This window comes from Somniosus microcephalus, chromosome 16, assembly GCF_052327205.1.
Source record: "Somniosus microcephalus isolate GS21.2 chromosome 16, FLI_Smic_1.0, whole genome shotgun sequence".
Lineage (NCBI taxonomy): Eukaryota > Metazoa > Chordata > Chondrichthyes > Squaliformes > Somniosidae > Somniosus > Somniosus microcephalus.
Genome location: NC_141002.1, coordinates 28,949,957 through 28,967,995, shown reverse-complemented (window position 1 = coordinate 28,967,995; position 18,039 = coordinate 28,949,957). Strand labels below are relative to the sequence as shown.

The 18,039-nt window shown below is 44.9% G+C and overlaps 1 protein-coding gene across 6 annotated transcripts in view; it reads right to left on the bottom strand.

Moving 5' to 3' along the window:
- The window catches only part of znf800a (zinc finger protein 800a), a 130,876-nt gene that overhangs the window by 39,443 nt on the left and 73,394 nt on the right, over positions 1–18,039 (bottom strand). For 5 of the 6 annotated variants that reach the window (XM_086008744.1, XM_086008738.1, XM_086008739.1 and 2 more), the window contains 2 exons: positions 6,412–6,475; positions 4,483–4,563 (listed from right to left, as the gene is read on the bottom strand). In XM_086008744.1, coding sequence (XP_085864870.1) covers positions 4,483–4,521 — 39 coding nt within the window. In that variant the 5' untranslated portion in view covers positions 4,522–4,563; positions 6,412–6,475. Of the gene's footprint in view, positions 1–4,482; positions 4,564–6,411; positions 6,476–9,279; positions 9,385–18,039 lie in introns of those variants that run through there. The other variant, XM_086008742.1, reaches the window with a different exon arrangement.

Here is an 18,039-nt window from a genome sequence, read left to right as displayed (position 1 = left end):
TGGAGTTAAAGCACCATCTGAAACAGAGCCGCCAGGATTTCATTGCTTTTTAGGTGGTGCACATGCCCATTAGAAATGGTGGCTAGGATTTTCCTCTCCCGCAAGTGAATTTTCTAGTGCATCTGTGATCAATTACAGTGTAATTTTTTGGAAGGTTTTAATGAAGTAGAGCAACGCTGATGATGCAAGTTACAAGAGCAGTCTATCCAAGAGCAGGGTGAGCACCTCAGCTGCTATAAATGTCGAGAGGGTGTGAATAACGAGGGGTCTAATATTTCTTGCTGGTTTCCAGCAGGGTTTCTGCCTGCGCCACGGAGGTTGGAAATGGTGGAAAAATGGAAACGAAAAGGAGTGAAATAACACAACTGTGCTGAGGGGAGGGTCTTAACATGTCTGACACAAATGGAAGCCAATTGGAAAGAATGAAAGAAGAAAAAAAGACTTGGATTTATATAACGCCTTTCACGACCACCGGACATCTCAAAGCGTTTACAGCCAATGAATTACTTTTGGAGTGTAGTCACTGTTGTAATGTGGGAAACGCGGCATCCAATTTGTGCACAGCAAGCTCCCACAAACAGCAATGTGATAATGACCAGATTATCTGTTTTTGTTATGTTGATTGAGGGATAAATATTGGCCAGGACACCAGGGATAACTCCCCTCCTCTTCTTCGAAATAGTGCCATGGGATTTTTTACGTCCACCTGAGAGCAATTAGGAAGGCAAGTGGCATGTTGGCCTTTATTGCAAGGGGTTGGAGTACAAGAGTAAGGAAGTCTTACTACAATTGTACAGGGCCTTGGTGAGACCACACCTGGAGTACTGTGCACAGTTTTGGTCTCCTTATCTGAGAAAGGAAATACTTGCCTTGGAGGCAGTCCAATGAAGGTTCACTAGATTGATCCCTATGATTAGAGGGTTGTCCTATGATGAGATTGAACAGATTGGGCCTAGCTATACTCTCTGGAGTTTAGAAGAATGAGAGGTGATCTCATTGAAACATAAATTTCTGAAGGGGATTGACAGGGGAGATGCTGAGAAGTTGTTGCCCCTGGCTCAAGAGTCTCGGGGGCAAAGTCTTAGGATAAGGGGTCGGCCATTTAAGACTGAGATGAGGAGGAATTTCTTCAGAGTTGTGAATCTTTGGAATTCTCTACCCCAAAAGGCTGTGGATGCTGAGTCGTTGAGTATATTCAAGGCTGAGATAAATAGATTTTTGGACACTAGGGGAATCAAGGATTGGGCAGGAAAGTGGAGTTGAGATCAAAGGAAGGAATGCAAGAAAGTCCTACTCCCTGCCGGCCTCAGTTAGTTTATTTTTAAAGTGCACCCATCATATCACAACTTTGAATTTTAAAGTTGCAAGCTTGAAAAAAGAATGCAAATTTGCAATAGGATACGCATCCTCAGTACAGGAAACTCTCGTTTAAACGGCACCTAAATATCCGGAATTTTCTATTAACCGGCAAAATTCATACTCTGAAAACAACACCTCAATAACCAGAAATGTTGCCGAGTCCGAGTCTCCCGCGGTGGGGGTAGTTCTCCAAACTGCCACTACTCGGCTTCTTGGCGCTGTCAGAAGTCCGAACACCTCAATAACAGGAGTCTGACTCTCCCATGCTGCCGGTAGTCTCTACCGAACCGCCATTGTTAAGTAATTAAAGAGTTATGGATTACCCTCAACTGGCAGTACTGTACTTAATCAAGCAATTTCCATAATCCATTTAACACAACATTCTGTAGGTGAGTACCCAATTACTGTATACTGCACATTTCTTGATTTTTTAAATTTTTGTTTGTTAAAAATAGCCTCGGTAGATAAACCTCTCCGGCATCCGGAATTTTTAATCAACCGGCACCATCCCAGTCCCGTCGGTGCCGGATACCAGAGTTTCCTGTACTTGTGGTGCATACAAATTAACAATTTGCTAAATATATATATTTTTTTAAAAAGGAGCAACTGGGTGGTGCAGCGAGTTAGACTTTGGCCTTTTACTCCTGGGTTCAAATTTAGCCTCCTCAGATAGGATGGAAGTCTTCTCTACCTGGCTGTAAGGCTGACGTGAGATGTTTGGGCAGCCTCACTCCAGCATGCAGCCGTCAGTACAAAACTGTCCCACATTCGGCACTAATTGGCAATGTTACTTAAGAGAATCCCCAGGATAGTATGTGGAAAAATTGTCAGACTGGTGCAGCATGGAGTGCTCTTCTTAAATTTGGTGTTGAGGCGTGTTGTTGGGGCAGAGCAGAGAGAGCTTTACTCTACATCTGGCTGTACCTAACCTGGAAGTGCTCGAAGCTGACAAGGGGTGCCAGAAATCGGAAGAGTTTAAATTCCCAGCAATAACATTCATAGAAACGTAGAAACATAGAAGATAGGAGCAGGAGTAAGCCATTCGGCCCCTCGAGCCTGCTCCGCCATTCAATGCGATCATGGCTGATCATCCAAACTCAGTACCCTGTCCCTGCTTTCTCCCCATATCCCTTGATCCCCTTAGCCTTAAGAAATATATCTAACTCCTTCTTGAATATATTTAATCAACTGTCTTCTGTGGTAGAGAATTCCACAGGTTCACCACTCTCTGGGTGAAGAAATTCCTCCTCATCTCAGTCCTAAATGGCTTACCCCTTATCTTTAGACTGTGACCCCGGGTTCTGGACTCCCCCACCATCGGGGACAGCCTTCCTGCATCTAGTCTGTCTAGTCCTGTTAGAATTTTATAAGTTTCAATGAGATCCCCTCTCATTCTTCTAAACTCTAGTGAATATAAGCCTAATTGACCCAATCTCTCCTCATACGTCATTCCTGCCATCCCAGGTATCAGTCTGGTGAATCTTCGCTGCACTCCCTCCATGGCAAGAACATGCTTCCTCAGATAAGGTGACCAAAACTGCACACAATACTCAAGGTGTGGTCTCACCAAGGCCCTGTACAACTGCAGCAAAACATCCTTGCTCCTGTACTCGAATCCTCTCGCTACGAAGGCCAGCATATCATTTGCCTTCTTAACTGCCTGCTGCGCCTGCATGCTTACCTTCAGCGACTGGTGCACAAGGACACCCAGGTCTCGTTGCCCTTCCCCTTTTCCCAATCTATTGCCGTTCAGATAATAATCTGCCTTCCTGTTTTTGCCACCAAAGTGGATAACCTTGCATTTATCCACATTATACTGCATCTGCCATGCATCTGCCCAATCGCCCAACCTGTCTAAATCGTACTGGAGTTTCTCTGCATCCTCCTCACAGCACACACGCCCACATCGTGATGAGCACAAAAATATTTTAAACAGTAGGAAAATGAAAATTTGATTTACATTCAAATCCAATGAATGCCTTGAGTTTCTAAAATTAAAAAAAAATGCTGTTCCTTGTCTTTTCGTCCGGGGAAAACGACCCCTTAAAAATGACTAATACAGGACTGGATTTAGCCATTTCCTTCCATATCCCCAAGATATCCCACTACACAATAATCCAGAGAAATACTTTCAATATTGGGTAGCATATATTTGGCTGGTGGTGTGAAATGTTACTTTGATGACTTCGATTGTAAAGCTCTCAGAGCACTCTACGGCTTATGGCACTGTCTCACCACTTAATAAAACTTAGTCCCGGGTCAGAATTTGACTTTTGTTTTGCAAAATGAATGCGTTTCATTATGTTTTATAAATATTATCACTAAGATAACACTGGCAACAGATAATCCTTTACAAAAACTGAAAAGTTAATTCAAAAGAGAAATTCCATCGCAGTTAATAAGAAAGTTATTGGAGGAACTAGCTTTAGATTTGAATGAATCCTTTTCCCTTCCGTGGCCCTCCTTGCAGCTGGGGCACAAACTTACAATAAAAGGCAGAGAAGATTTAATCTCAGCTCCAACTGATATTCAAGCTCATAAGGGGAAGAATTCCTTTGCGTGTTGTGTTAGCAACAGGCTTTTTTGATTTAATTATCAAAGAAAGGAACCCTTCTACCGATCTTTTAATGGGGAGTCCATAACTTCAGTAGTGAAGACTGAACTACCTCATAGTGTTATACTTCTAAAATCAGAACCAAACCCAGAGTAAAGGTTTGTTGTTTACATTGCCTTTTCTTTAGTCTTTCGCCCCATTCTTTTTCATCTCCCAGATTAAGAATGACTTTTCTGCCTTTTTGTGTCATGGTCTTGTGCTCGGCTGAATTGTGTGCAAGCCTAAACATGGGCCTATTTCACTCGCCTCCTTTAATTGCAAAGGATAAAACTGCCTACATTACGATTAGTTATGAAAAGTGATATTTTGGATTGCATAGAATTTACAGCACAGAAAAAGGCCATTTGGCCCAACTGGTCTGTGCCAGTGTTCAAGCTCCACACGAGCCATTCCTAAAAAGATCTGGTCCCTGAACACATACTTCAGACACTGACACTTGAGGGAGACCGTAGATCACTTTTTTAAACACACCACACGATAGATTTTGATGGGAGCAGCTTCATATTTACCTGGTGTCGCTTCCGCAGGGCAGCATTTGTTCTATCCATCGCCACAAGACAGCAAAATTATTTTGAAGATTCACGTATGACCTGTCAAATAAAAAGTCCAGAAGTCACGTTGGTGACTGTTTTACCATGGGCTAAAATATAATTCACTTTTTAATTATTTTTAAAATGTGCTATCTCTGTTCAAAATTTACACTGTAAGTGCAAAAGAAACATACATTTTCACTTTACAAAAAACATTACATTTTGGGAAGAAAATGAGGGTGATCGTCCACCTTTAATCAAAAAAAAGGAACAATGCCTACTGTTTTACCGGTAATTAGTGACTGGCTAACAGAATCCTGTGAACATGGTTTGGAATGTGTGATTTAGGTAGTTAGTCATTGATTGCAAAGGGAACAGGCATTTTGCCATTTTTCATTACAAGGAATGTTGCCTCTCACGAGCAATATTGCCAACACTGAACCTGGAGTCCTTCCCATATTCTGGTCAACATTCCTCCCCCAATAGCTACCAGCAAAGACAAAAATCACAGTGTGGCTGCTGCATTTGCCCACATACCAACAGTCACCAAGTAAAGCACTTTTGGATGCTTCAAAAACAGGATACGTCCCCAACACCTGGAATTTCCTCACAGTTCTCCCAATCGGCAGTTGTAACTTTGGCAGAACGATGGCAGAATACACCACTTGAAGGGGGCTTCTGCCGATCTTCCATCAAAGTTACAACGGTCGTTCAGTGGAACCACCAAGGAAATTCCCGGCGTATATAAGCAGAATCTTTCGTTAAACAATGCTTCTAAAAACAAGAGGAGGTTATCATTTCTACAATAATTATGGTTTACATGATTATAAGATGTTGCTTCAGGAACAGATTGTAAGAATATTACTTTTCGTGCACACACTAACTCACAAGATTTGCCAGAGATTATTTCCCCCTCCCCACCAAATTGGTAAACCTGCTCACATAACCTAAAGGGAAAGGAAATATTAACAGCCTTATGGTGAAGTCCTGCAGCATGACAAGCTGCATTTCTCCAAAATGAAGTGGCATGCAGCAAGATAGAGCACAGGATAGAGAGGCGTGTTACTGAGCATCTGTCAAAACACCCCCCTATCAATTTTTTAAAACAGGTATCTTCTGCCTCCATTTTTGAACCTGTCAAAACTGAGTTGTGTTTTGAGGGAGGATTATACTCTGCAAAGGGGTAGAAAGTACCTTTGAACCAAAGGGCATTTCCCCATAAATACCACAAAGGAGGAGAAATCATAAACTAAAGGGGAGAGACTACAACCTCTGCCGGAAACCCTCCTCATCCACCCCCAGCCAGATGGATATTGGATCCTACTTGTCCTAGAGGACTGGGATTGGCAACTGGGACTGTGAAGGATGCTGATCCCTGCTTGATTGTAATGAGAGCTTCCCAAAGAAGGGCTTGGTGCACACATTACCCAAGCAAGCGTTCTCAGACAAGAGACTAAACAAGGCTCATCTCTAGCAACCTGAAAAGCTGGAATTTCTTCTTTCAGGTAGAAGAAAATGCAAAATAATCTATTCTGAAGTGTTTGTTGGACAGGGAAGTACTTGAGAGCATAATGCGTTCCTCTTCTGACCCTTCCGAGTATTGATTCCATGACTTTTTAATGCAATTTCAGCATATTTTTGAAAGATAAGTCACTTCAAATCAGTGCAGTAAGCCTAGACAAACATTGTAGTTTAACTCATTCACTATGTGAAACACCACATCAAATTAAAGGAGAACTTGGGGAGTGGTTTTGTAGGGGGGGGGGGGTGGTGCTATCAGTTAACATTAACAACATCTACAGAGTCTATCATATTCTTCATACCATGTAATCTTTGCAGGATATCTGCACTTCATGTGAAAGCGAGTTCCCTAATGAAATAAATGTATAAATAATTCTACTTGTTTACCAAGGCTGGTGGGTCAGTTGCCGTTGAGCATTTACTTTTCTATGCAAATGTATTTCTTGTTCACCTGTTAATGTAAAAGAGAAAAAACACACCATTGTGAATTAGAACTAATTAAACTGCTGACACTTTCAACTGTTAAGGTTTATTGTATATACTTGAAATGTCCCTATATGTGTCAGCTGTGGCTCAGTGGGTAGCACTCTTGCCTCTGAGTCAGACGCTTGTGGGTTCATAGTCCCACTCCAGGGACTTGAGCACTTAAAGCTAGGCTGACACTCCAGTGCAGTACTGAGGGAGTGCTGCACTGTTGGAGGTGCCATCTTTCGGATGAGACGTTAAACCGAGGCCCTGTCTACTCTCTCAGGTGGATGTAAAAGATCCCATGGCTCTATTTTGAAGAGGAGCAGGGGAGTTATCCCCGGTGTCCTGGCCAATATTTATCCCTCAACCAACATAACAAAAACAGATTATCTGGTCATTATCACATTGCTGTTTGTGGGAGCTTGCTGTGCGCAAATTGGCTGCCGTGTTTCCCACAACAGTGACTCCACTTCAAAAATTGGCTGTAAAGCGCTTTGAGACGTCCAGTGGTCGTGAAAGGCGCTATATAAATGCAAGTCTTTCTTTTCTTTTATATGGGGCTAAAAGTGTGGGGTCATATCCCCCTGCAGGTTGCCTTCCTGACTAGGTTCCTTCCTAGCAGAGAAATTTCTCCATAGGCGGTGGACCCGGCATCATACCCAGTGCAGTACCATCAGCTCCCGTCTTGCTCTGCTCCGTCAGTGCCTCAACATTGAAAGCCAATTTCCCCTCTCGTCGGCCAACCTCACTCCAGCGATGGGAGCCAGAATTGATGACACAAGGGAAAGTTGCTGCTCAAATATTGCAGCTGGAGGAGCCAAATACAACTTTAAGGCTGAAATGAGAAGCAGAGAGAAAGCCTACGTGCGTGCACCAGCCAACGTGAAGCTAAGAATTTTGGTGGATAGAATGTTATGGGTCATATATTTTTGAGAGTGTCTAAGGTGGATTTTTCAGGGATAATCTTCAACATGGGCTGTCTTATATATAAGAGTATAGATGATACTTCTTAACGTATCTGAACAATATTCTGGGGTGGGGTTGGGGGAGAGAGAGAGAAAAACACATTTTGAAGAAGGATTTGATCACATCATCAACTGCATCAGACAAAATACATAGCTAGAGAGAGGCAAGCGCCAATTCGAAGTTCTTGTTTTAACAATGCATGGAGGTTTTAAATTTTACATCTGATGAGCTGCAGGAAGTAGAGTTTTATTTTTCAGCTTGAAACCTCAACACTAACTGATGGGTCTGTCGATGGAGATGATTGTCTGGGCAACTACTCGCCAGCTTTCTCAGCCAAAGTGACTGGTCCTCCAGCAGGCTGGCTACGAGGAAATAAAAAGGAAGATTTCCCAGCAGCCCTCCCCGCCACCAGGTCAGAGTGATCATTGTAAAACGGCACAAAGGAATGCTTGGTATCAAAAACACCTCCTCCACAGTAAAGTAACTTCGAGGATTGAGAACTGACTGCATTATTGACAATATCCACACGAGGGAGCTATTTACTGCAATGGTTTACTTTTAAAAAGACAGAACGTTATCTACCAGCCCTTCATAAGTAAGTCACACTATGGACTTCATCCTTTTCATTGTTTTGTTTTCTTTGTCAAAAATACCAGATAGCTCAGAACCTGGCCCAAGTGAACTATACAACTAACAACAAAATGTGAGCATAAACTTAAACAAATAAAGCTTACTTTCCAGTACCTGGGGGATTTTCACTGGCCTCAGCAGCTGGAGTGCAACAATGTGACACTAGGTGAAATGAGGCCGGAATGAACAATAATTACACATCCACAGCTGGACAGTAAACTTTTTAATATATTTCATTGGAGGCCCATGAACTGTCACCAGCACAACTATACATTTAGATTGTAAATACCTCTACTCCAAACAACATTAACCTATTAACCTATACTCTATTTCACTGGCAACTTTAAGACAATCAAACATTATACATCCTTCACCGTCACTGGGTCAAAATCCTGGAACTCCCTCCGTAACAGCACTGTGGGAGTACCTTCACCACGCGGACTGCAGCGGTTCAAGAAGGCAGCTCACCACCACCTTCTCAAGGGCAATTAGGAATGGGCAATAAATGCTGGCCTTGCCAGCGACTCCCACATCCCATGGATTAATTTAAAAAATATACACCCGTGAGTGAAGTCAGGTCCAGTGGAAATGGAATTTTTGTAATTCTTTTCCCATGTTCAACAACAAATTCAATGTTAATCACCACAACAGAAATTCCTGTACCAATAGGCTCTGTACCATAATAAATTGGCTGGTGAATGAATTACTAGCAAGACTCCACTTTAGTGGCTGCCAGCCGTGAGATACTTCCTAAAATAAAAGTTATACATTTCATGTATTACATGCACTTGATAAATAGAAAACTGCATGGTTCAATAAAAGCTACCAGGCATCCCAATTCACCAGTAAAGGGACAGTGGCTGAGGAGGATCACCAGCACTTTGCAACAAGGAGAAACCATCATTCCCAACACTGTCTGCTCTTGTTGGCACAACAAGCTGGTAATTCAGATTGTGCAGGTCTGTTGTATCAGAATTAGCTCCTTGCTATGTCAGTAAACTTCCACATACTCGCTGACTAACTAGTGAAAGCACACTGGTGGCGCTCACTGACTGAAACGGACAAACCAGCATACAGAAGCAACAGAAAACATGAAATAAACCTCCCCGGCACCTCAAAACCTCAGTACGCTTACCCTCACCTTCAGTTTTCCTTTCTACAAACTACAAGCTTCACCCAATCACTACTTACTGATTTGTCCCAACTTGCATCTCACCATTTTCAACCTGGCTGGTGCCTTGCACAATGAGTGTTGGCCGGTCACCCAAGGTTTCTCAAAAATAAAAGCTTAAGAAATTGCAACTGGGCAAAAAAAGAGAGACAATTTAAAACACAAGTTAACGTACTGCAACATAATAAACTTGCTGACATATAAGAGTTTTTATAAGGCTTATAAACTCTCATGGATGCAGTAGCTTAGTGGTTATAGTATTGGACTCATAATCCAGAGGACACGAGTTCAAAACCCACCATGGCAAGTAATAAGTGGGCTGGCACCAGGAGGAGGAGGACCATGAAAGATACTCAACTGTCGCAAAAATCCAACAGGTTCAATGACATAATTTCAGGGAAGGAAACCTGCATCCCTACCTGATCCCTACCTACATAAGACTTCAGTCCTACACTGTATGGCTGACACTTAATTCTCAGTCCTCGGGAATCCCAGCAGGTAAAAGGAGACGAAAAGGGCCAGATCCATGAGGTAAGTGCCTTCATTGCACTGCTTGTGGGCCAAGAGTGTTTCCTCCAGGCCCAACAAGCTTACCTCCACGCGATCAGACCCCCATGATCGGCCGGCCCCCAAACCTCGGTAATGTCCGATTTGCCCCCCACCCTCCCCTGATGTCCGACCCCCCCCTCACCCACCCGCGCAATGTCAGGCTTACCAGCCATCCGACCCCCCCACCCGCGCAATGTCAGGCTTACCAGCCATCCGACCCCCCCACCCGCGCAATGTCAGACTTACCAGCCATCCGACCCCCCCCCACCCGCGCAATGTCAGACATACCAGCCATCCGACCCCCCCCCACCCGCGCAATGTCAGACTTACCAGCCATCCGACCCCCCCACCAGCGCAATGTCAGACTTACCAGCCATCCGACCCCCCCCACCCGCGTAATGTCAGACTTACCAGCCATCCGACCCCCCCCACCCGCGTAATGTCAGACTTACCAGCCATCCGACCCCCCCCACCCGCGCAATGTCAGGCTTACCAGCCATCCGACCCCCCCACCCGCGCAATGTCAGGCTTACCAGCCATCCGACCCCCCCCACCCGCGCAATGTCAGACTTACCAGCCATCCGACCCCCCCCCCACCCGCGCAATGTCAGGCTTACCAGCCATCCGACCCCCCCCCACCCGCGCAATGTCAGGCTTACCAGCCATCCGACCCCCCCCACCCGCGCAATGTCAGACTTACCAGCCATCCGACCCCCCAGCTGTTTCATCACCCAATAGGCAGCCATCTTGTCAATCTGGCCGGCTGTTGGGCAGTAAACATGTTGAAAAAATTTAAAAGACATCCTGCAGTTAATTTCTGCAGGATGTGTGGGAAACCCATACGTCCAGGTTTCCCGTCAGAAAATCCAACCCCCTTCTCCCTGCCACCCACTGGCTCTCTTCCCGGCCCCGAGTAAATATCGCGATCTTCCTTACTGTGAGGGAGGAAGAGAAACAGAGCACAGCAGGCTGCTCTTGGGCACCTCTGACTGATCAGTTCCCCAAAAAATATTGGACAAAAGCATGGGGGGCCAGGTGGTCTGCCAAGTCTCTGGGAAGAATGATAGCACTTTAAAGACATTTACCCTGAAGAGACTGTTCAGACAAATTTATAATAAAGCAACTGATGCTAAGCAAGAAAGAAAGAATTTGCATTTCTATAGCACCTTTCGTGACCTCAGGACATCCCAAAGCGCTTTACAGCCAATGAAGAACCTTTGAAGTGTTGTCACCGTTGAAATGTAGTGATATGTGGCAGCCAAATTGCACACAAGGTCTTACAGACAGCAATGTGATACTGACCAGATAATCTGTTTTTTCTAAAGTGATGCTGACTGAGCAATAAATGTTGATCAGGATACCAGGAGAACTCCCCCTGCTCTCCTTTCAACATTGCCATGGGAAATCTTGCATCCACTGAGAGGGCAGATGGGGCCCTCGGTTTAACGCCTCATCCGAAAGTGCATCCAAAACCTCCGACAGTGCAGCACTCCCTCAAACTGCAGTGAAGTGTCAGCCTAGATTATGTGCTCATATCTCTGGAGTTGGGCTTGAACTCAAGGCCTTCTGATGCAGAGAGTATTGCCACTAAGCCAAGACTCATACCTAATGACATAAAGTTAACCAGGAATGTCCTTTATAATACGTGTATAATGAATGAAGAAGTTAAATATATTAAAAACTTCAAGAGAAATATCATCAGTAAGAATATTTTACCTCTTTCCTACATATTTAGGATGTGACTAGAAAACCACAGCTTTAAATACTTGCTGAATAATAAACTAGAGAGTTGGTTATGCATTTTATTTTGAGCAAGATGCACTAACTCAAAAAAGATTTGCTTCACATCAGATCATCACATTTAGCTTGATCCAAATTTAGTTTGGTCCAGCTGCATTTAAATTCATCTTTGGCAACACAAAGTTCATGGGCCAGATCAAAGTTCGTCCAAAACAATACACCAGATAAGGGAAGGGAAGCAAAGAGAGGCAGCAAGCTCCTTTTACTTAACAATAAGAAAGCATGGAATGAAAGGAGGAAATTAAGCCCATCATACCCATTCCTTCCCAGCCCATGTACAACTTGCTAGATCATGGATTCTACTCAGCCCATTTGATGTCCTGAGTAAAATATTCTGCAGTTTCTCACTTCTGCCCTTCCCTGAAAAGAACAAAATTAGCCTTATACTGGTCATTCTTCTTCTTTGACAAATGCCACGCCATTTCCATGGTCCCAGAAACTGATAAATCACATTCCAGACAATGACTTTCTCTACTTCCCTTTTAACCCTCAGTTCTGAGTCTAGTTTTCATCCCTTATGTAGTAACCTGGGAGGTTATGAGTAACCTGATCCACCAGGTGGTGCTGTGGCAATGGCTCTCCTGAGTTAAGTCTGATCTGTCCTGGTTGTACTCGTTGTTTTTGCTGCCTCATGGCAGAAGCTTTTATGTGCAAGTGTTGATTAAACCATGTTAAGGAGTTAACCTGTGTCTGTCTCCATCTATGGCCACCTCAAGATACCACATATGGCGACGAGAATAAAGGACGGAAGAGTTTTGGAGTATTCGGAAGAGGTGCTCGGGTTGGTTAGCAAACTAGTTGGAAAAGCACGAGGCTAGGCCGCGGGAGTCGAAACGGAGTTTGATTTTTTGGCTGAAGTGACCGGACTCCAAGGATGGCACGAACGGTAGGCTCCGTGGCACCTTTTGACAGCAAGTCGCAGTCTTGGGAGGAGTATTGTGAAATACTGGGCCATTTCTTTATGGCAAACGAGGTGGACAGTGCTGAAAAGGGCCATTTTACTGAGTTGTGTGGGAGCACAAACCTATACACGGATGAGGAATCTGCTGAGCCCGGAGCGGCCAGGAGAAAAATCTTTTGACGAGTTGGTGAATCTACTAAAGAATCATTTCAATCCGAAACCTAGTGAAATAGTACAGAGATGGAAATTCAATTCGAGGATTAGGAGGCCAGAAGAAAGCGTTACTGAGTATGTGGAGGAGCTTCGGAAGCTCGCACAGGACTGCAATTTTGGAAATGCGCTCACAGTCATGTTAAGGGACAAACTAGTATGCGGAGTTAACGACGACAGTATACAGCAAAGGTTGCTGTCAGAAGAAGGATTAACGTTTGAGACGGCACTTAAAAAAGCACAAGCCATGGAGATGGCTAACAAGGACATTAAGGACTTAAACAGTATGAGCAAGGAGAAATGGGGTAAACCAGTGGGAGGAGCTGTTTTCAAGATGGAAGCTGGCGCGAAAAGTCCACCAGTCGGGGTTGGGGATTGCTACCGATGTGGCGGGACGAGCCATTATGCAAAGGACTGCAGGTTTGCAAAGACAAAGTGCCACAATTGTGGAAAAATAGGGCACTTAAAGAAAGTCTGTAAAAGGGCAGTGAGTGAGAGAAGCAGGGCTAAAGGGGCAAAGCATGCAAAAGGGGGGAGGGAGAAGTACACAAAGCGGGCAAATTACATACAAGAGGAAGAGTCTAGTGAGTCGGTTTTCACTATATACAGTATAGACACTTCAAGGCCCAACGTACCCCCTCTCACTCAGTATTTGATAGTGAACGGAGGTCAAGTAAAGTTTGAGATTGACACCGGATGTAGCGTAACCATAATGTCGCAGACTGAGTACGCCAAGCTATGGGGGGAAGCAAAAGTACCAGAGCTAGGTACATGCCCCATTAGTCTCAAAACCTACACAGGACAGAAGGTGGACATTTTGGGGGCGGCCGAAGTACAAGTGGAACACAAAGGAGTCACCAAAGAGCTTACGGTGGTAGTGGTAGCAGGGTCAGGGCCAAACCTGTTAGGGCGAGGGTGGATCAGTGAGTTGAGTGTGGACTGGCAGGCAATGAATAAAATGGAGGACAGTACAGAGGCACTGCAAGAAGTGCTGATGAAGCATGAGTTAGTGTTCAAGGACGAACTGGGCACCTTAAGGGGAGCCACAGCCAAGGTTCATGTAGCCAGTGATGCCACGCCTCGTTTCTTTAAACCAAGGTCGGTACCTTTTGCAATGAAAACCAAGGTTGAGGCGGAACTAGATCGCCTGCTAAAGGACAAAGTAATAGAACCAGTGAAATTTTCAGACTGGGCGGCACCAATAGTCCCGGTATTGAAGCCCGACGGTAACGTAAGGTTGTGTCGTGACTATAAGTTAACAGTGAACAGAGTATCATCACTGGAACAGTACCCCATTCCGAGAATGGAGGACATGTTAACATCGCTCGCTGGGGGAGAAAGATTCAGCAAACTGGACATGAGTCATGCGTATCAGCAGATATTGCTAGATGAAGAATCAAAAAAAATTTGTCACGGTGAACACGCACAAGGGGCTGTTCACGTATGCCAGGTTACCATTTGGTGTCAGTTCTAGCCCAGCAATATTCCAACGGACTATGGAGGGCATTCTGCAGGGCATTCCAAAGGTGGCCGTGTATTTAGATGATATTCTGCTAACAGGAAGTGATGATCAGGATCACTTAAAAACACTGGACAAAGTGCTACAGCGGCTGGAAGAGGCGGGGCTACGCCTGAAACGGAGTAAGTGTAGTTTCATGGAGAAGGAAGTTACATTCCTGGGACATCGGGTGGATGCCACAGGCCTCCATCCATTACCAGGGAAAGTGCGGGCAGTGCAGGATGCACCGGCACCCACCTCAGTGACTGAACTGAAAGCCTATCTAGGGCTCCTGAATTATTATAACCGGTTTCTTTCAAACTTATCGATGCTGCTGGCACCCCTGCACAAACTGCTGAGAAAGGAGGAGCCATGGCGTTGGGGGCCAGAGCAAGCGAAAGCGTTTCAGCAGTCAAAGGAGCTACTTCAGTCCAGCAGGGTGTTAGTGCATTACGACGAGAAGAAGGAGCTGATAATGTCCTGCGACGCAGCACCCTATGGAGTGGGGGCAGTGTTGGCCCACCGCATGCCAGATGGAGCGGAAAGGCCCATCGGGTTTGTTTCACGCACGCTCACAGCTGCGGAAAAGAACTATTCACAGCTTGATAAAGAGGGGTTGGCCATTACATTTGGAGTAAAGAAATTCCATAAGTACATATATGGGAGGAAGTTTGTAATCAGTACTGACCACAAGCCTCTTATTAGCTTACTGAATGAGATGAAAGCGGTGCCTCAAATGGCATCACAGAGAGTAATGAGATGGGCAGTAATGCTAAGAGCCTATGAATATGTGATCACGTACAGAGCCAGCAAGGAAAACGGGAACGCGGATGCTCTCAGCCGCCTGCCCCTCTCAAAATCTCCTCGCAGTACTTCCCCTGAGGAGCACGTCCTGATGCTGGATCAGGAGATCAGTCCCCTGATGACTTCAGCGCAAATCCAGGGCTGGACAGCCAAGGACCCCGTTCTGTCAAGGGTCCGTGAGTATGTGTTGAAAGGCTGGCCAGATCACCGTGAGGGACCGGAGTTCGCGCCGTACAGACAGAGACAGCACGAGCTCAGTGTCCAAGATGGATGTGTGCTATGGGGAGCACACATCATAGTCCCAGAGCGGGGACGCTCTACTTTGATGGAACAGTTGCATCAATCGCACCCAGGAATGACTAGAATGAAAGGACTGGCTAGGAGCTACCTGTGGTGGCCTAACTTGGATGCTGAAATTGAGTCAAAGGTAAAGTCATGTACTATATGTCAGGAACAGAGGAAAGCACCTGCCGGGGCACCACTCCATCCCTGGGAGTGGCCCAGCAAACCCTGGAGGAGAATTCACATAGACTATGCGGGACCTTTTATGGGCAAAATGTTTTTGGTGCTGGTTGACGCTCACTCAAAGTGGATCGACGTTTATCCAGTGAGCTCTGCAACGACTGATGCCACACTGAATTGTCTCAGGAACAGCTTCAGCATGCATGGTATTCCAGAAATGATTGTATCAGACAATGCACAGTGTTTTGTTAGTGAAGGGAGCAAAGAATTCATGGTAAGGAATGGAATCACACATGTCACCTCGGCTCCATATCACCCAGCCTCAAATGGGTTAGCCGAGCGAGCCGTGCAGACTTTTAAGGAGCTCATGAGGAAGAGCTCAGGTGACACCCTGGAGACCAAGCTCAATAGAGCCTTGTTTAGTTATCGTATAACACCCCAAGCTACCACGGGGCTTTCTCCGGCTGAGTTGATGATGGGGAGAAAGTTGCGGTGCACGTTAGACCTGATACACCCAGATCTCAAAAGCAAGGTTGAGACAAAACAAACAAACCAAAAAGCGTACCATGACAAACATACTAAAGCTCGCCATTTCGCCATAGGGGACTCTGTGTACACCCGGAACTTCGGTTATGGACCTAAATGGATATCAGGACTAATCCAGGACATTACAGGACCTGTGTCGTACTCCGTGTTACTAGGGGATGGCCGAGGGGTTTGTCGGCATGTGGATCAGCTTTTCAGCCGGCAGCAGGGGGAACTGCCTCAGATGGAACAAAGGGCAGTAGAGGAGGCTGTTCCAGGACCCAGCACGGCTTATAAGGTGCCAGTGGACACTGGTACTGCCAGGCCACAGCGGGACAGAGTAAAACCAACATCAGAGACTACTCCAATCTCAAGTGCGAATGAATCTGAGAATCCACCACAAGTGGAATTAAGACGTTCACAAAGGATTCGCAAGCAACCAGAAAGCCTTATACAAACCTGTTAAATTAGTCAGGGGTTAACCATGGTTAGAGCATACTGGTTAATTAAAACGTAGTACCTAGTAAGGGTTATTGTTTAAGAATTGCATACGGCAATCTTAAGGGGGGAGGAGTGTAGTAACCTGGGAGGTTATGAGTAACCTGATCCACCAGGTGGTGCTGTGGCAATGGCTCTCCTGAGTTAAGTCTGATCTGTACTGGTTGTACTCTTTGTTTTTGCTGCCTCATGGCAGAAGCTTTTATGTGCAAGTGTTGATTAAACCATGTTAAGGGGTTAACCTGTGTCTGTCTCCATCTATGGCCACCTCAAGATACCACACCTTATGTTGGTCTCTAGGGGCAGATATACTGAACCCAGATATACTGATCTTACAAGAGGTAAATACAGGTAGAAAATAGTTTTGAAGGCTCAAAATATGGGACTTATTTACTCAAGCACATACGGTTAAAAAGGGGATCTAAAGAAAGAATTGAAAGAAAGACTTGCAATTATATAGTGCCTTTCATAATCTCAGAGCGTCCCAAAGCACTTTACAACCTGTGAAGTACTTTTGAAGTGTAGTCACTGTTGTAATGCAGGAACCTAAAAGTGACATTCTATCTGTTTTTTGGTCCAATTCCACTAATCCCATCCCCTTTAACCTTCTCTAATAGTTTCCTATGTGATATCTTGTCAATGACTTTCTGGAAGTCCATGTATACCGCATCCGCTGCTTATCCCCCATCAACTATAGCTATCACCTCCTCAAAGAACTGTATCAAGTTTTTCGAGCATAAACTTTCTTTCTGGCATCTAAGTTGGCTGCGTCTAATTATTTTCTCTTCCCATAGATACCCTGGCCTGTAATTACCCAGGTTAGCTCTCATCTCTCTTTCTGAAATGAGTATTACTCTCGATACTCTCCAGTCCTCCAGCACATGTCCACATTATATCTCTCATCCCACTTTGAACTAATTCAGGATTTACCTCCTCCCCAGCCGGCAGCCTTTGCTTTTGTGCCAATTTCTCTATCCACCTTACCTTAACTATCTCACTCCTCATGTTTCTAAATTCTACCCTATTCCAATCCACTGCCCATGTTTTGGTACTAACTTTTCCCCCTTTCTATTTGGACCTTAAAACTCATCATATTGCGGTCACTCTGCCTGAGGTGCTCACCCACATTTAACTCATCTACCTGATCTATTTGGTTATTCGTAACTAGATCTAGCAATACTTCTCCCCTTATAGGCATGTGAACACACTGCTTGAGAAAAGGAGTCCTGCACACATTTTAAGAATTCCATTCCATTTACTCCCTCCCTGTCCCAATCAATGAGTGGATAATTAAATTCTCCTAGAACAGCAATTGTTATTCCGACTCATCTCCCTAATCTGTCCACAGATTTCCTCTTCCATTTCCCTCCCAAAATTAGGGGATCTGTAGCACAACCCCACAAATGCGACAATCCTTTTTTTTTAATATTTCTGATCTCTAACCATATTGACTCAGTCTGAACCTCTTTTTTGGGGTACACCAGTCTTCTCCATTGTCACTCTTCCTCCTTTCTTACCTATTTTGTCCTTCCT